Source organism: Oncorhynchus tshawytscha, linkage group LG05 (genome assembly GCF_018296145.1).
Source record: "Oncorhynchus tshawytscha isolate Ot180627B linkage group LG05, Otsh_v2.0, whole genome shotgun sequence".
Lineage (NCBI taxonomy): Eukaryota > Metazoa > Chordata > Actinopteri > Salmoniformes > Salmonidae > Oncorhynchus > Oncorhynchus tshawytscha.
The window spans coordinates 71,632,251-71,652,742 of record NC_056433.1 but is presented as its reverse complement, the minus strand read 5'-3'; the positions used below and the strand labels follow the sequence as shown (position 1 = coordinate 71,652,742).

Here is a 20,492-nt window from a genome sequence, read left to right as displayed (position 1 = left end):
AGTACAGTATATACATATGAGATGAGTAATGTAGGGTATGTAAACATTATATTAAGTGGTATTGTTTAAAGTGGCTAGTGATACATTTTTCATCAATTTTTCCATTATTAAAGTGGCTAGAGATGAGTCAGTATATTGGCAGCAGCTACTGAATGTTAGTGATGGCTGTATAACAGTCTGATGGCCTTGAGATAGACGCAGTTTTTCATTCTCTCGGTCCATGCTTTAATGCACCTGTTCTGACCTCGCCTTCTGGATGATAGCGGGGTGAACAGGCAGTGGCTTGGGTGGTTGCTGTCCTTGAAGATCTTTATGGCCTTCCTGTGACATCGGGTGGTGTAGGTTTCCTGGAGGGCAGGTAGTTTGCCCCCGGTGATGCGTTGTGCAGACCTCACTACCCTCTGGAGAGCCTTACGGTTGTGGGCGGAGAAGTTACCGTACCAGGCAGTGATACAGCCCGACAGGATGCTCTCGATTGTGCATCTGTAAAAGTTTGTGAGTGCATTTGGTGACAAGCCGAATTTCTTCAGCCTCCTAGGGTTGAAGAGGCGCTGCTGCGCCTTCTTCACTACGCTGTCTGTTTGGGTGGACCAATTCAGTTTGTCCGTGATGTGTACGCCGAGGAAATTAAAACTTACTACCGTCTCCACTACTGTCCCGTCGATGTGGATAGGGGAGTGCTCCCTCTGCTGTTTCCTGAAGTCCACGATCATCTCCTTTGTTTTGTTGACGTTGAGTGTGAGTGTGAGGTTATTTTCCTGACACCACACTCCGAGGGCCCTCACCTCCTCCCTGTAGGCCGTCTCGTCGTTGTTGGTAATCAAGCCTACCACTGTAGTATCATCTGCAAACTTGATGATTGAGTTGGAAGCGTGCATGGCCACGCAGTCGTGGGTGAACAGGGAGTACAGGAGAGGGCTCAGAACGCACCCTTGTGGGGCCCCAGTGTTGAGGATCAGCGGGGTGGAGATGTTGTTACCTACCCTCACCACCTGGGGGCGGCCCGTCAGGAAGTCCAGTACCCAGTTGCACAGGGCGGGGTCGAGACCCAGTGTCTCGAGCTTGATGAAGAGTTTGGAGGGTACTATGGTGTTAAATGCTGAGCTGTAGTCGATGAACAGCATTCTCACATAGGTATTCCTCTTGTCCAGATGGGTTAGGGCAGTGTGCAGTGTGGTTGCGATTGCGTCATCTGTGGACTTATTGGGGTGGTAAGCAAATTAGAGTGGGTCTAGGGTGTCAGGTAGGGTGGAAGTGATATGGTCCTTGACTAGTCTCTCAAAGCACTTCATGATGACGGATGATGTAGAACTAAGAACAGATATAGCCCTTGGTTCACTCCAGACATGACTGCTCTTGACCAGCACAGAAACATCCTGTGGTGTACTGCATTAGCATTGAATAGCCCCAGCGATATGCAACTTTTCAGGGAAGTTAGAAACCAATATACACAGGCAGTTAGGAAAGCAAAGGCTAGATTTTTCAAACAGAAATGTGCATCCTGTAGCACAAACTCCAAAAAGTTCTTGGACACTGTAAATTCCATGGAGAATAAGAGCACCTCCTCCCAGCTGCCCACTGCACTGAGGCTAGGAAACACTGTCACCACTGATAAATCTACGATAATTGAGAATTTCAAAAAGCATTTTTCTACGGCTGGCCATGCTTTCCACCTGGCTACCCATACCCAGGTCAACAGCTCTGCACCCCCCACAGCAACTTTCAACCTCTCTTTCTAATCTTCTGAGATCCCTAAAGATTGGAAAGCTGCCGCGGTCATCCTTCTATTCAAAGGGGGAGACACTCTAGACCCAAACTGTTACAGACCTATATCTATCCTGCCCTGCCTTTCTAAAGTCTTCAAAAGCCAAGTTAACAAACAGATCACCGACCATTTCGAATCCCACCGAACCTTCTCCGCTATGCAATCTGGTTTCCGAGCTGGTCATGGGTGCACCTCAGCCACGCTCAAGGCCATTGATTAAAGACAATACTGTGCAGCTGTATTCATCGACCTGGCCAAGGCTTTCGACACTGTCAATCACCGCATTCTTATCAGCAGACTCAACAGCCTTGGTTACTCAAATGACTGCCTCACCTGGTTCACTAACTACTTCTCAGATAGAGTTCAGTGTGTCAAATCGGAGGGCCTGTTGTTCGCACCTCTGGCAGTCTCGATGTGGGTGCCACAGGGTTCAATTCTCGGACTGACTCTTTTCTCGGTATACCTGTATATCAATGATGTCACTCTTGCTGCTGGTGATTCTCTGATCCACCTCTACACAGATGACCATTCTGTATACTTCTGGCCCTTCTTTGGACACTGTGTTAACAAACCTCCAGACGAGCTTCAATGCCATACAACACTACTTCCGTGGTCTCCAACTGCTCTTAAATGCTAGTAAAACTAAATGCATGCACTTCAACCGATCGCTGCCCGCACCTGCCCGCCCATCTAGCATCATTACTCTGGACGGTTCTGACTTAGAATATGTGGACAACTACAAATACCTAGATGTCTGGTTAGACTGTAAACTCTCCTTCCAGACTCACATTAAGCATCTCCAATCCAAAATTAAATCTAGAATCGGCTTCTATTTCGCAACAAAGCTGTCACGTTCTGACCTTAGTTCCTTTGTGATGTCTTTGTTTTAGTATGGTCAGGGCGTGAGTTGGGTGGGCAGTCTATGTACTTTTTTCTATGATTTGGTATTTCTGTGTTTGGCCTGGTATGGTTCTCAATCAGAGGCAGCTGTCAATCGTTGTCCTTGATTGAGAACCATACTTAGGCAGCTTGTTTTCACCCTTGAGTTGTGGGTGATTATATTTTCTGTTTAGTGTGTTTTGCACCTGAAGGAGCTGTTTCGGTTGTGCTTTTTTTGTTTCTTTGTTTGATAGTGTTCAGTTTAAATAAATAGCATGAACAAGTACCATGCCGCGCTTTGGTCCTCACCTTCTTCCACCGACGACCGTTACAAAACCATCCTTCACTCATGCTGCCAAACAGGCCATCGTAAAACTGACTATCCTGCCGATCCTTGACTTCGGCGATGTAATTTACAAAATAGCCTCCAACACTCTACTCAGCAAATTGGATGTAGTCTATCACAGTGCCATCCGTTTTGTCACCAAAGCCCCATATACTACCCACCACTGCTACCTGTATGCTCTCGTTGGCTGGCCCTTGCTTCATATTCGTAGCCAAACCCACTGGCTCCAGGTCATCTATAAGTATTTGCTAGGTAAAGCCCCGCCTTATCTCAGCTCACTGGTCACCATGGCAGCACCCACCCGTAGCACGCGCTCCAGCAGGTATATTTCACTGGTCACCATGGCAGCACCCACCCGTAGCACACGCTCCAGCAGGTATATTTCACTGGTCACCATGGCAGCACCCACCCGTAGCACACGCTCCAGCAGGTATATTTCACTGGTCACCATGGCAGCACCCACCCGTAGCACACGCTCCAGCAGGTATATTTCACTGGTCACCATGGCAGCACCCACCCGTAGCACACGCTCCAGCAGGTATATTTCACTGGTCACCATGGCAGCACCCACCCGTAGCACACGCTCCAGCAGGTATATTTCACTGGTCACCATGGCAGCACCCACCCGTATCCAGCAGGTATATTTCACTGGTCACCATGGCAGCACCCACCCGTAGCACACGCTCCAGCAGGTATATTTCACTGGTCACCATGGCAGCACCCACCCGTAGCACACGCTCCAGCAGGTATATTTCACTGGTCACCATGGCAGCACCCACCCGTAGCACACGCTCCAGCAGGTATATTTCACTGGTCACCATGGCAGCACCCACCCGTCACACGCTCCAGCAGGTATATTTCACTGGTCACCATGGCAGCACCCACCCGTAGCACACGCTCCAGCAGGTATATTTCACTGGTCACCATGGCAGCACCCACCCGTAGCACACGCTCCAGCAGGTATATTTCACTGGTCACCATGGCAGCACCCACCCGTAGCACACGCTCCAGCAGGTATATTTCACTGGTCACCATGGCAGCACCCACCCGTAGCACACGCTCCAGCAGGTATATTTCACTGGTCACCATGGCAGCACCCACCCGTAGCACACGCTCCAGCAGGTATATTTCACTGGTCACCATGGCAGCACCCACCCGTAGCACACGCTCCAGCAGGTATATTTCACTGGTCACCATGGCAGCACCCACCCGTAGCACACGCTCCAGCAGGTATATTTCACTGGTCACCATGGCAGCACCCACCCGTAGCACACGCTCCAGCAGGTATATTTCACTGGTCACATGGCAGCACCCACCCGTAGCATTTATATTTCACTGGTCACCATGGCAGCACCCACCCGTAGCACACGCTCCAGCAGGTATATTTCACTGGTCACCATGGCAGCACCCACCCGTAGCACACGCTCCAGCAGGTATATTTCACTGGTCACCATGGCAGCACCCACCCGTAGCACACGCTCCAGCAGGTATATTTCACTGGTCACCATGGCAGCACCCACCCGTAGCACACGCTCCAGCAGGTATATTTCACTGGTCACCATGGCAGCACCCACCCGTAGCACACGCTCCAGCAGGTATATTTCACTGGTCACCATGGCAGCACCCACCCGTAGCACACGCTCCAGCAGGTATATTTCACTGGTCACCATGGCAGCACCCACCCGTAGCACACACTCCAGCAGGTATATTTCACTGGTCACCATGGCAGCACCCACCCGTCACACGCTCCAGCAGGTATATTTCACTGGTCACCATGGCAGCACCCACCCATGGCTCCAGCACACTGGTCACCATGGCAGCACCCACACGTAGCACACGCTCCAGCAGGTATATTTCACTGGTCACCATGGCAGCACCCACCCGTAGCACACGCTCCAGCAGGTATATTTCACTGGTCACCATGGCAGCACCCACCCGTAGCACACGCTCCAGCAGGTATATTTCACTGGTCACCATGGCAGTACCCACCCGTAGCACGCGCTCCAGCAGGTATATTTCACTGGTCACCATGGCAGCACCCACCCGCACTGGTCACCATGGCAGCACCCACCCGTAGTACGCGCTCCAGCAGGTATATTTCACTGGTCACCATGGCAGCACCCACTCGTAGCACACGCTCCAGCAGGTATATTTCACTGGTCACCATGGCAGCACCCACCCGTTATATTTCACTGGTCACCATGGCAGCACCCACTCGTAGCACACGCCCCAGCAGGTATATTTCACTGGTCACCATGGCAGCACCCACTCGCAGCTCCAGCAGGTATATTTCACTGGTCACCATGGCAGCACCCACTCGTAGCACACGCTCCAGCAGGTATATTTCACTGGTCACCATGGCAGCACCCACTCGTAGCACACGCTCCAGCAGGTATATTTCACTGGTCACCATGGCAGCACCCCCTGTAGCACACGCTCCAGCAGGTATATTTCACTGGTCACCATGGCAGCACCCACCCGGCCCCAGCAGGTATATTTCACTGGTCACCATGGCAGCACCCACCCGTAGCACACGCTCCAGCAGGTATATTTCACTGGTCACCATGGCAGCACCCACCCGTAGCACACGCTCCAGCAGGTATATTTCACTGGTCACCATGGCAGCACCCACCCGTAGCACACGCTCCAGCAGGTATATTTCACTGGTCACCATGGCAGCACCCACCCGTAGCACACGCTCCAGCAGGTATATTTCACTGGTCACCATGGCAGCACCCACCCGTAGCACACGCTCCAGCAGGTATATTTCACTGGTCACCATGGCAGCACCCACCCGTAGCACACGCTCCAGCAGGTATATTTCACTGGTCACCATGGCAGCACCCACCCGTAGCACACGCCCCAGCAGGTATATTTCACTGGTCACCATGGCAGCACCCACTTAGCACACGCTCCAGCAGGTATATTTCACTGGTCACCATGGCAGCACCCACTCGTAGCACACGCTCCAGCAGGTATATTTCACTGGTCACCATGGCAGCACCCACTCGTAGCACACGCTCCAGCAGGTATATTTCACTGGTCACCATGGCAGCACCCACTCGTAGCACACGCTCCAGCAGGTATATTTCACTGGTCACCATGGCAGCACCCACCCGTAGCACACGCCCCAGCAGGTATATTTCACTGGTCACCATGGCAGCACCCACCCGTAGCACACGCCCTAGCAGGTATATTTCACTGGTCACCCCCAAAGCCAACTCCCCCTTTGTTCACCTTTCCTTCCAGTTCTCTGCTGCCAATGACTGGAACGAATTGCAAAAATCACTGAATCTGGAGACTTATATCTCCCTCACTAACTTTAAGCACCAGCTGTCATAGCAGCTTAGTGATCATTGCACCTGTACACAGCCCATCTGTAAATAGCCCACCCAACTACCGCATCCCAATATTTGTATTTATTTTTTGTTCCTTTGCACCCCAGTATCTCTACTTGCACATTCATCTTCTGCACTTCTATCATTCCAGTGTTTAATTGCTCAATTGTAATTATTTCGCCACTATGGCCTATTTATTGCCTTACCTCCCTAATCTTACTACATTTGAACACACTGTATATAGACTTTTCTATTGTGTTATTGACTGTACGTTTGTTTACTCCATGTGTAACTCTGTGTTGTTTGTGTTGTACCGCTTTCCTTTATCTTGGCCTGGTCGCAATTGTAAATGAGAACTTGTTCTCAACTGCCGTACCTTGTTAAATAAAGGGTAAATAAAATATAATAATCTGAACAGTGTAAATCTGAGCTCTAGGGGCTGTGTTAGCTTTAGGTAATCGCTCACATATGCAACACACAGCAAGTGTGTTTGTGTATGTATGTATGTTTTTATTTTACCTTTATTTAACTAGGCAAGTCAGTTAAGAACAAATTCTTATTTTCAATGACGGCCTAGGAACAGTGGGTTAACTGCCTGTTCAGGGGCAGAACGACAGATTTGTACCTTGTCAGCTCGGAGGTTTGAACTTGCAACCTTCCAGTTACTAGTCCAACGCTCTAACCACTAGGCTACCCTGTATGTATGTATGTATGTGTGTGTGTGTGTGTGTGTGTGTGTGTGTGTGTGTGTGTGTGTGTGTGTGTGTGTGTGTGTGTGTGTGTGTGTGTGTGTGTGTGTGTGTGTGTGTGTGTGTGTGTGTGTGTGTGTGTGTGTGTGTGTGTGTGTGTGTGTGTGTGTGTGTGTGTGTGTGTGTGTGTGTGTGTGTGTGTGTGTGTGTGTGTGTGTGTGTGTGTGTGTGTGTGTGTGGGGGCTTTGGTGAGTATTCCTTTGGAGCTTTGGTGAGTGTAATATTTACTGTTAATTTGTATTGTTTATTTCACTTTTGTTTATTATCTATTTCACTTGCTTTGGTAATGTAAACATGTGTTTCCCATGCCAATAAAGCCCCTTCAATTGAATTGAATTGAGAGAGAGGTGGGGGTTGGGGTTGGAGAGAGGGAGAGAGAGAAAGGGGTGGGAGGGAGAGAGGGGGTTGGAGAGAGGGAGAGAAAGGGGTGGGGGGAGAGAGGGGTTGGAGAGAGAGAGAGAGAGAGAGAGAGAGAGAGTGAAAACTATGCTAAAACAAGGTTACTCTGTACCTCAAAATGTCCATTTTTTTCAGTGAAGCTGTTTCTTGTGTGAGGCAAATAGCAATTTTCTGAGCTGTATATTATTAATCTATAATCAATCTCAATGCTCTTTCAAGGAAGGCTGCTTAATCTTATCCTGATATCATTTTTGCTTGAATTAGGCTCTGTAAGTTTACACTGACCAGAAACATTCTCTAACTGTAAACAGCTCTGTTTATGTATGTTGTTGGCCCATTCACTCAGAATTGCTGGAAACAATTTTGTTTTGGAAACACAACCAGAGGGGAATTATATACCTGGAGCAGCTGTAACTCTATCCAGACATTATGCTACAGCCATGTATACTGTACTGTGCGACTGGCTCCAGTTTCAGCATAGGCCTATTCCTACTGTAAACCAAATCATGAAACACACTGCATATTATTTGAGTTAAGACCGTCAAACCAGACAAACATTTTCAATAGGACAGGCAGGTTTCCCTTGATATAGCATACCACGTTTGAGAAACATGGATGAACGTCTAATTCTGACATGAGACTGTAAAGGCTATAGTTGCAGCCGAGATCTAGAGGGACTGGATGAGATGTTTTTAAGAGTTGGAGTAATAAGATATGTATAATGATATGTTAATTGATATAGGCCTACTGTGGTGGATAAGTTCAAGTATTCTGTTAACATGGTTCAGAGCTATATTTCTCTCCACTACACAAATATTCGCTTTGCACTGTTGCCTACAGGTTTTCGAGTAGATAGGAATGTTATGCGTCATTTTCTGTACGTTTACCGGTGCATTGATACTTTAATGAAACCTTATATACAGATGACTTAGATGACTTACTATAGACCCGGTGTATGGGAGTAGGCTAGGCCTATGCCACCATGTTCGGACGTTCCCGGGTGAATACATTTAACCCTGACAGATTTTGGGTAAATAACCGCCTTCGCAAATGAGCAGTAGCAACAAGGTGGATTTATTGCGAGGAAGAAAATTACCTGGGAAATATAGAAATAGAAATACATAATCTACTGATGATATAGGCTACTACTGATGATATAGGCTACTACTGATGATATAGGCTACTACTGATGATATAGGCTACTACTGATGATATAGGCTACTACTGATGATATAGGCTACTACTGATGATATAGACTACTACTGATGATATAGGCTACTACTGATGATATAGGCTACTACTGATGATATAGGCTACTACTGATGATGATATAGGCTACTACTGATGATATAGACTACTACTGATGATATAGACTACTACTGATGATATAGGCTACTACTGATGATATAGGCTACTACTGATGATATAGACTACTACTGATGATACTGATGATATAGGCTACTACTGATGATATAGGCTACTACTGATGATATAGGCTACTACTGATGATATAGGCTACTACTGATGATATAGGCTACTACTGATGATATAGGCTACTACTGATGATATAGGCTACTACTGATGATATAGGCTACTACTGATGATATGATATAGGCTACTACTGATGATATAGACTACTACTGATGATATAGGCTACTACTGATGATATAGGCTACTACTGATGATATAGACTACTACTGATGATATAGGCTACTACTGATGATATAGGCTACTACTGATGATATAGACTACTACTGATGATATAGGCTACTACTGATGATATAGGCTACTACTGATGATATAGGCTACTACTGATGATATAGGCTACTACTGATGATATAGACTACTACTGATGATATAGACTACTACTGATGATATAGGCTACTACTGATGATATAGGCTACTACTGATGATATAGGCTACTACTGATGATATAGGCTACTACTGATGATATAGGCTACTACTGATGATATAGACTACTACTGATGATATAGGCTACTACTGATGATATAGGCTACTACTGATGATATAGGCTACTACTGATGATATAGGCTACTACTGATGATATAGGCTACTACTGATGATATAGGCTACTACTGATGATATAGGCTACTACTGATGATATAGGCTACTACTGATGATATAGGCTACTACTGATGATATAGACTACTACTGATGATATAGACTACTACTGATGATATAGGCTACTACTGATGATATAGGCTACTGTGATGTTATTTTCCAGAAAGAGGAAACAGGGCACGTATAATTTATTAACCTCCATCAGGAACTCATTAAATCAGACGAGTGTTGTGTTTGGTTCCAGCGCGCGTGGCACGTAGCCCGGTGTCCCCTCTGTACCTATGGGTCGTGTAAGGGTCTGATCGTGATTTATAATGAGGCGAGAGAAAGTCTGCTAAGGAGAGGTATGCTAAGGAGTAAGGTCGGGGGTGAGATAACGGGCAATGGACATCAGTGGCCGCTGTCTGATCGCAACGGTTGAGATGCGCAAACTTGGTCAGGTTTTTATGGAAAGGAAGGGAACATCTTTCTCCAAGAAAATATCAAATATGGCGCGCTGCTTTGCGTATGTGAGAAAAAAACAGGCCTAAGTGGTATCAAAGGGATAATCATTGGAGCACGTCTCGCTCACTCGCTCGCTTTCTCTCTCTATGTATATATATATTTCGCTCTCTATTAGACACACATACGACGTGAATCAAACAAGACACAGAAACCCAGCATCCAATACAGTCTGTTTAGTATCCTCAACACAACAGACCAGACTCCACAGGTGCATCTCTTGACTTGAAGCCAGGTGCTCAGAGTCGCTGTGTTCCGGGTACTGCACCTCACGCATGCCGCGTCTTGCGTGCCAAAGGTGATAATTACGCACTGACTACGTGTTTACTGAAGTCTCGAGCTATCTCCTGACGTGGGAAAATGTCGACGTGTGTTAAAGAATGCAGACACATTAAAAATAGCGTTCCAGAATGCGTTCATCGTTCTATCTGTTTGGTAGTAGGCTGAGGTAGGAATCTCATGGCACGGTCTGTGTCAGGCCTACTGACAAGTGATTTTGGAGTGAGGCCGTGAGAGAAAGCCACAACAAACATACAGACTGGACTGTGTGTGTGTGTGTGTGTGTGTGTGTGAGAGAGAGAGAGAGAAATGTGTGCATCCAGCCAGCAGAACCAACCGCGGGTCGCGCGGGCTTGTTTGCCTGCCCGGTGAACCCGGTAACGCACACAGGCAGGCAGCGGAGCGCGAGGGAATATTTCACATTCATCCTAAGTCCAAATAGCCTCCGGGCTTCGAAGAGGTGTGGCGGAGAAGACAGTTTAATGATTATCACTCACCCCGGGCCAAGCTCATAACTCATGTAACTTTCCGACCTTTTGCTGCGTCGTTACCCCTGCTTAGAGAGAGAGATTGAGATTTTCCCTTTTGTACTTTAACTATTTGCACATCATTACAACACTGTATATAGACATAATATTACATTTGAAATGTCTTTATTATTTTGTAACTTTTGTGAGTGTAATGTTTACTGTTAATTTTTATTGTTTATTTCACTTTTTAAAATGTTCTATTTCACTTGCTTTGGCAATGTAAACATACGTTTTCCACGCCAATAAAGCCCTTAATTGAAATTGAATTGAATTGAGAGAGAGAGAGAGAGAGAGAGAGAGAGAGAGAGAATTCTGAGAAGTGGTAAAAACACATGCACTGATGAGATAAATAATGCTGATATAGGCTATAGGTCTAGAGTTAAAAATCTCAGACATCTCACCCATGTCGCCAAGTGGTCTCGTCACTCTCCTGGTGTCGTTGGTATAAGCTACTGCATGTCAAGCACTAATCCACTGGGCATAAACTTCAATTCAACATTTTGTTTCCCTTTCATTTGAACTTCTGTGCCATTCTGTGAACTATACATGACCTTTCAGGTAATCCTCGCTTTGCAAATGCAGGCCGTGCCTTTATTTTAACCAGAGTTTACATATTTCATTACTATGGAGCTAACCTAATCCCATCTATTTTTACTGTGTTGTCATCTCGGTATTGACTCAGCAGTACTTCCCCTTTCCAGAGAAGTCATATGTTGATGGAGGAGGCCCCAACACCTTGTATTATCATGGGGCCTGAATTTAAGAATGTAAAATGTACTTTAGGATTAGGCTAAAAAACTGTATGTGTGTGTGTATGCATGCGTGTGTTTTATGCACAACCTTTGATATAGCTCTTAAACTTTGTGGGAGGGGGGGTGTTATTCTCTGGGAGGAACTTTCAGAGCTCCTAACATTAAAGACAGATTAAGATGCCTGATAGACACATAACAGAAGAGGGGATGATTCAAAGATTTCTTTCCTCTTTTGTTGATCTTTGTTTTTTTTCAAGAGGCAATTTGCATACGAACTTCTGACAACTTTCTGTGAATGGTGCAGGATAGTTTCTTGGCTTTGGAACATTCTCAACACATTTAAGGAACTTGACAAAAAAGTGTTATTTTCTTGGTATTTTATTACTTCAAACATGGTTACAATTCATGTCAATATTGGTAATGTTCTAGGAACGTTCTCCACGGTGGGAATTTCAGTACTTCAGCATAAGGATTTCCTACAGGTTTCCTCATGGGTCTATTCAAATGTGATTGTTTTGAGAACGTTAAGAAAACTTTCCATGAAAACCACAAGAAAAATTTAAAAGTGATAAGAATGTTATTGAAAAACATATACATTCCATTCTCAGCATAAACAAAACTTTTATTTTCTACCTTGTTGAGTATGTTCAGGTGTGTTGGCGGGCCCACTCAATGGTCACACCTGATCTTAATGACTGCTTGTTTCCTTTGAAATTAGGTCTGTTTGAATAGACTAAAATGAACAGCGTTGTATGACTTTAAAAAACATGGTACGCTATCTCCATCCTGGTTGTGCAGTGGACTAATTCCATCCATAAAGAACAGAAGATCATAAATTCGAATCTCACTGACACTGTGTGACAATAAAAAATACATGTGTTTGCATGATTAATGCCTAAACAAATGAATTTCCTTGTGTCCTATCTGTGCTTGCAGTTAAGAACAGTTAACCCAAACTAAGCTACACTACACGACCAATGTGGACACCTGCTTGTTGAACATGTCATTCTAAAATCATGGGCATTAAACATGGATTTGGTCCCCCTTTGCTGCTATAACAGCCTCCACTCTTCTGGGAAGGCTTTCCACTAGATGTTTGAACATTACTGTGGGGACTTGATTCCATTTATCCACAGGAGCATTAGTGAGGTCGGGCACTGATGTTGGGCGATTAGGCCTGGCTCGCAGTCGACGTTCCAATTCATCCCAAAGGTATTTGATGGGGTTGAGGTCAAGGCTCTGTGCAGGCCAGTCAAGTTCTTCCACACCGATCTCGACAAACCATTTCTGTATGGACCTCGCTTTGTGCACGGGGGCAACATGCTGAAACAGGAAAGGGCCTTCCCTAAACTGTTGCCACAAAGTTGGAAGCACAGAATCGTCTAGAATGTCATCGTATGCTGTAGCATTAAGATTTCCCTTCCCTGGAACTAAGGGTTCTAGCCTGAACCATGAAAAACAGCCCTAGACCATTTTTCCTCCTCCACCAAACTTTACAGTTGGTACCATGCATTGGGGCAGGTAGTGTTCTCCTGGCAGCCGCCAGTCGGACTGCCAGATGGTGAAGCCTGATTCATCACTCCAGAGAACGCATTTCCACTGCTCCAGAGTCCAATGGCGACAAGCTTTAACACCACTCCAGCCGATGCTTGGCCTTGCCTATGGTGATCTTAAGCTGGTGTTGGCTAGGCCATGAAAACCTATTTAATGAAGCTACCGACGAACAGTTATTGTGCTGACGTTGATTCCAGAGGCAGTTTGGAACTCGGTAGTGAATGTTGCAACTGAGGACAGAGGACTTTTACGCTTTACGTGCTTTAGAAATTGCCGGTAACGTTCTGTAAGCATGTGTGGCCTTCCACTTCACTGGTGAGACGTTTTTGCTCCTAGACGTTTCCACTTCACAATAACAACACTTACAGTTGCAGGGCAGCTCTAGCAGATCAGAAATTTGATGAACTGACTTGTTGGAAAGGTGACATCCTATGATGTGCCACGTTGAAGGTCACAGCTCTTCAGTACATTCTATTGCCAATGTTTGTTTATGGAGATTGCATGGCTGTTTGCTAGATTTGATTCACCTGTCAGTGACAGGTGTGGCTGAAATCGCCGAATCAACTAATTTGAAGGGCTGTCCACCTACTTTTGGCCATGTAATGTAGCAGTGTTATAAAACTTCTTAATGAAATGTATGTGTTCTCAGAACTTTAATTACTTTCAAATAACCAATAATTTTAATTCTCAGAATGTTAATTAAACCTCCCATGAAAACTTTCAGAAAACCATAGTAAAACGTAGTACATAGTAGAACCTCCTTGCAACCTAAAAATGTTTGTTCGCAGAACAGGCAATATTTTTACTTCCATTCTCAGAATGTTTAAAATTCTTTCCATTTTATGTTCCCACAACTTCCAAGGAACCAAATGTGCTAGCTGGGTGGTTATTATGCAAAGGAACGGAAATGTTAGATTAGACCTTGAGCAAGGTGTTTTAGTTCAGAACCTCTGTAAATGTATCGATTAAATATAATTGTAAATCAATTCAAGAGTGACCTGAGATTCTCTACAAACATAAACATTGCAAACGTAAACACATCTGTGTGTGCCTGTCTGGTAAATGCACGCCATCTAAGGCGAAACGCTTTTCTGGTACACAATCTACAGTCACGCAGGTGAGTCACTCACTCAGGTGTGTGTGTGTGTGTGTGTGTGTGTGTGTGTGTGTGTGTGTGTGTGTGTGTGTGTGTGTGTGTGTGTGTGTGTGTGTGTGTGTGTGTGTGTGTGTGTGTGTGTGTGTGTGTGTGTGTGTGTGAGAGAGAGAGCGAGAGAGGGAGCGAGAGAGAGATTGGAGCTCTCTAAAATATATGAACAATAGACATAGTTCTTCTCCCCTCCTCCTTTTAACTTTAGCTTTCTATATGTTTATGTTTGTTTTACATACTCCTGTGTGGCACAAAAGAGCGTGCAATCATAAATCCCTCAATCGCTTCAATGGATTTGAGATTTCTCTGAGTTTGAGACGCTAGACCACGCCCCCCGTGGGCTGTCCCTCGCGGAGGGATTATATTATAACAGGGCGCGTGTGTCTCCGGAGACAAATCTACTTTCAGCTGCTAAACAGGCACGAGTTTGGGTGCCTCCCGTTCCTCTGTACATCGGAGCTCCTCGGACCGAAACAGACAGACAGGTGCACTGACTCCACCACTGAAACAGACTCACTGGCTACACCTGCGCCTCTCTAAAGAACAACAACAGACAGACAGATTTTCTTACTTTCTGACAGGTGAGAGGAGAAGGGGGAAAACAATAAATATACAAATGAAACTTGAAGTGTTCTCCGCAAGCCACTTCGTTCAGAAGCCTATGGAAGTTTGCAGTCACAGTGATGCGGAAGGTAGCGTCCCCTCTCCCCTATCCGGGGACGAGCTGGGCTCAGACGGGGACTGCGTGGCCAACAGCCCGGCACCTGCTACCCCGAGCAGCAGCGATGGCAAGGGAAAGCCCTACACCCGCAGACCCAAGCCGCCCTACTCCTACATCGCACTCATCGCCATGGCCATCCGGGACTCCGGCAGCGGCCGGTTGACTCTGGCCGAGATCAACGACTACTTGATGAAGAAGTTCCCATTCTTCCGGGGCAGCTACACCGGGTGGAGGAACTCGGTGCGCCACAACCTGTCGCTGAACGACTGTTTCCTCAAAGTGCTCCGGGACCCTTCCAGGCCATGGGGCAAGGACAACTACTGGATGCTGAACCCGCACAGCGAGTACACCTTCGCTGACGGGGTGTTCCGTCGCAGGAGGAAGCGCATCACTAAGGGCCGGTCCGGTGGTTCCAATAAGGACACCGAGACCCCTGACATCCAGACACCAGGCGAGGAAACTCGCATCTCGGCCCCTGCTTCTGTTTCCTCCCGGGAGGAGAGGGTGATGGGAGCCAAGTTCTCCAGCTCTTCCAGCTCCTTCTCCATCGATAGCATCCTCAGCAAGCCCTTCATACGTAGGGAGGACAGAGATCACACCGATAGAGACAGTGCACATGCCAACCCCGGTGCCCACCGGCTCTACTGGCCCGCGGGTTCTCACCACATGCTGCCCTACACACTGGCCTACCCACCGCTACCCGCTGTTATGGCACACGCACTTGCACAGCACTCTTACCACCAGGTCAGCACCGGCGCGTCACACATGTTGAACGTGTACAGGTGCAGCCTCGCTGAGCACGCAGAGCACACCAGGGACCCACTCACAGCTCTCCACATGACGTCGCAGGGCCACATGCCAAACTCCGATGCTGCTTTCTCCCCTGTGAAAATGCACACAGCGCGAGTTGGCAGCTGTCATCCTTTCCAGATAGATTCATTGCTCTCCTAAAGCCAACGTAACAGACGATAATGTAATTATGTATCTTAAATTTGCCATGTGCACTTTCCTATGCGCTCTACGTTTTTCGAATGTCTTAAAAAAGGCATTTCAGTGCATTTAACTGTTTCTGATTATAACAAGTCGTTTAGCGGTGATGAATAACGTAATGTGTTATTGTTGTCATGACTTTATTTCTATCTGGTTACTACTAGGACGAAGCAAATGAGTTGCAATCTGACATGCCTTTCCACTGTGTGTGTGTGTGTGTGTGTGTGTGTGTGTGTGTGTGTGTGTGTGTGTGTGTGTGTGTGTGTGTGTGTGTGTGTGAGTGTGTGTGTGTGTGTGTGTGTGTGTAGTGTGTGTGTGTGTGTGTGTGTGTGTGTGTGTGTGTGTGTGTGTGTGTGTGTGTGTTACGTGGTTCTTAGGTCATTTCTAATGTAAACGACGGCTACCATGTGCCAACGATTTGAAAAATATAGTACTATGTATGTGTTGATGTAGTTTTGTATGACTTGCTGAAAAATATTGTATTTTAAAATATTTGTTGGATTGTTGATTACTCCATGTAAGGAGGCTGCACAAAAAGAAAGGAAATACACTGTCTGTTTTCCTAAACATTGATTCATGCATGGACAATATTTTTTATGAGAGAAAATAAAAACTCATTGGGGAAAAATTATCGAAGCAAACCAGGAGTATTTAATTGTTTGATATTGCTCTTGCCTTATCTTTACCTAAAGGAAAATAAAGAATCATCTATATTTTTCCATTAAGTATAGGCCTACTTGAAGTGTGTTTGGAATCAGAGGGCGGAAAAAGTTTGCATGGGTGATCAGAGGAAGATCCGATATCTATCTGCCTGGAACTGGAAAGGCGTAGCGCCTGGCAACACTGGCGCTGTTTTGGCATCCTCACCACTTAAACGAGCATGCTGAAGTACCAGAGGAATGAAGAAAAAGATATACAATCATTTCAGACATCTGCCTACTCTGCACGGCAAGGCACAATTAGGAAACAGCAATGTTAGGCACAGAGAGGGATATACATTCACAGATTTACAATACTTACATTTCACCCCTCTGTCTTCCTTTCTGCCTGCACCGCACGGAACAGCACAGCGAAGGAAGCAACACTGTTAGGCACAAATTACAGCTCGGTTGAGCTATTTCTAAATATTTAAGGGTGGTGAGATCCGTCCCAGAATTGGGAGTGCTGAATTATGTCAAGTAAATCATAGAATCTGACGCTTTACACGAAGGATCATTAACTTTAACTGCAACACACGTCTAGGAAGGTTGTTCCGAGTGAGGGGGTTTGAGTTCAGTTATTACGGACATTTAGCTGCACAATAGCAAATCGTGTGTAGTTATAATGTACAGTATCTATTAAGAACAGTGAAAACATACACGTCTCCTCAAGCTCTTCTGTATAGGTTCGAGGATGAAATCTCAGACTTGGGACAACTGCACTCTATCTCTAAATGTAAACTATGGTTTATGCTTAAGGATAAATTGTAGGCCTACCATAGCATGCCACCCAAGCTATGGTGTACTCATTAAACATGATCTGTTCTGTGCCGTTCACACGAGGGTAAGAAACGTGCCTGCGATCTGGGTCTCCAATAAGCATTGTACAAACAAATATAGCTTGTTCAAATATGACATTTGAATTTACTCTGCCTTGTAGCTTGTTCTCGTTTCAAGTCACGCAATTCAAAATGTCATACTGAAATAATAGGCTAATACATACTACTACTAATTATTATTATTATTATTACTGTAAAACAGTGCATTTCATGTTTGTTTTTTTAAATCACCAACATTTGAAAAATATATATTAGACCTTTTTCATCCTGCTATAGGCTATATTGAGGATTTTTTTAAACACATGACAAACATGAAATAAATATCCTGATTTTCTGAGTAAGATTTACAACAATATCTTTAGAATATAAAAAAAGATGTGGTATGAATTGCGACATTTAGCTTACCTGTCCACAACAACGTAGACACAGACCTGCTTATGCTAAACGATAAGCTATACAAACAACTTTTACCAAAACAATGTTTCAAAATGAAATGACCAAAACACAGGTTGGACTATTGTAAGGGTTTAATAATGAGAAACAATCATTTTGACTGGCTACTTCATGCGCCAAGTCTATAAATGATCACAACACACTTCCAATAAAAACGAAATGATTAGACCTTTCAACACCGACAGTGGATATATGGGGGTTATTCATAGAAGCAAGGATGCAGTCCATACGCGATGTCTCGAGCTGTCCACCGTCCTGAGGGAAACCCTTGACGTCATCACATGTAGTGTTGCCCACATTAATTACGATTCCCGTTACCCTAACAATGTTAGGCCTAATGCTATTGACAAAGTTGTAGACTATCACTAGCAAGTGCTGTATCTAGACAAACATTGTAATATAGTATACACTAGTACAATATTTTATTGTGGACCAATGAGAAATGAGCCTATAGGCTAATGAGAAAGATCATCTCAAAAATTGCTCAATTGATAAACGATCAAATCTGAAAAGTAAAAGAGCAAATGTGTTGATACATTTGCCATTTACCATTTGCATTTGACCCTGTCTTTCTTGCGAGGGGTTATCAGTCCCTCGTCGATCTGGGCACAAATAGAACGGAAGACGTTCTTGCTTAGGCCCCCATACATGTTTCTACAAATACAATGCATGTGTACAAATATTTTGACATAAAACATGACCTGTCCGTCCTCCTCAATCATGCACATTGATGCATAGACCTAGGACTATGCTATGCTAACAAAAATAAAAAATGTCACTATAGTTTTACTCAGCAGTCTGCAAACTCGGTCCTGGGACCCCCCTTGGATGCACGTTTAGTTTTTCCCCTATCACTACACAGCTGATTCAAATAACCAACTCATCATCAAGCTTTGTTTAGCTGTGTAGTACTAGGGCAAAAACCAAAACGTGCACCCGACGGTCGAGGTGACAGGTAAGAGGGTTGAGTCCCGTTCCAGGAACAATGCTGCAACCTGCAGGTGAAATCCCGGAACAGCACACCTGTATGTTACGCACTGGGCAGAGCACTAGCACCGACGGCAATAACAGGTGAACGCTCCATCAATGTAGGCCACCGTTATGTTTTCATTCTGTAGCCTAGGACTAGCTCTCTCTGGTGTGTGGAACAGGAACCAGTTAAAGATATGGCGTATCCTAATAAACTGATAACATGCCTGAATCTGAGAGCAGTAGATACTGTGCTCCATTCAATCCGTATCGCCGAAGTATCCCGGAAGATCCGCGTTCAAATGTCATTTCCGATTGAGCCGACGTAGCAGTGTTTACCGTGAAAGCAGTCTCCGCCACCGCGGGAACATTGCCTTTAATTGTCAATCGCGATATATAATACGGATCTTCAGCGCTATTGATTGAATAGAAACCTAAATATTATGTCGTTCTGGAGCAGGGTATAGGCCTGGAGTCCAGGCACAATGTTAGGAAGTTCAAACAGTCAGTCACTCTGCAGGCCGCTGAACCGCGCCTGAGCTTCTGGAGAAAGAACCTGGTACTCTCAGCACAAAAGCCAGAGTTGAGCTGGACAGGAAGCGCGGCTGCTGGGGCGCCTGAAAGAAGACATAAAGACGCACATTGCCGTTAAAATACGCTGGAAAGAGCTATTTAAACTATATTTAATCTCTTCAAAATGAGTGAAAAAAATGCTCAGGCAAGATGTAGGCACTTGTCAAAAGAAGTGAGGAGTCAAAGTAGGCTATATGCCTATGAGAAGGACCAACAACCTGTGGTGCAAAGTACTTCATTAAAAATACTTGAAAGTACTACTTAACTTGTTTTATGGGGTATCTGTACTTTACTATTTATATTTTTGACAACTTTTACTTTTACTTAATTACATTCCTAAAGAAAATAATGTACTTTTTACTCCATATATTTTCCCTGACACCCAAAAGTACTCATTACATTTTGAATGCTTAGCAGGACAGGACATGGTCCAATTCACACACTTATCAAGATAACAACACTCCTCATCCCTGCTGCCTCTGATCTGGCGGACTCACTAAACACAAATGAAGCATTTGTAAATTATGTCTGAGTGTTGGACACCTGGCTATCCGTAAATTAAAAAAACAAGAAAATTGTGCCGTCTGGTTTGCTTAATATAATGTTTTTTTTTTTTATTATTCACGCTTTTACTTTTACTTTTGCTTAAGTACTTAAGTATATTTAAAACCAAATGCTTTTAGACTTTTACTCAAGTAGTATTTTACCGGGTTACTTTAACTTTTACTTGAGTCATTTTCTATTAAGTTATCTTTACTTTTACTCAAATATGATATCTTACTTCTTTTTCCACCACTGCCAACAACCAGCAGGCCTGTGTTTCTATGGAAAGAGTGTGTCGTTTTATGGCGTATCAAAACAAAAACAAAAAGTCAAACAATATAAAGCAAAATGTTCATTTATGTAATGCACCGCTGCATTCATTTAT

The 20,492-nt window shown here is 44.9% G+C and overlaps 1 protein-coding gene across 1 annotated transcript; it reads left to right on the top strand.

Moving 5' to 3' along the window:
• Nucleotides 1–14,704: 14,704 nt before the first annotated feature.
• LOC112251845 (forkhead box protein Q1) lies at nucleotides 14,705–16,663 on the top strand. Its single transcript, XM_024422779.2, has one exon. The coding sequence runs from the start codon at nucleotides 14,938–14,940 to the stop codon at nucleotides 15,991–15,993; it is 1,056 nt and encodes a 351-aa protein (XP_024278547.1). The 5' UTR covers nucleotides 14,705–14,937; the 3' UTR covers nucleotides 15,994–16,663.
• Nucleotides 16,664–20,492: the final 3,829 nt, after the last annotated feature.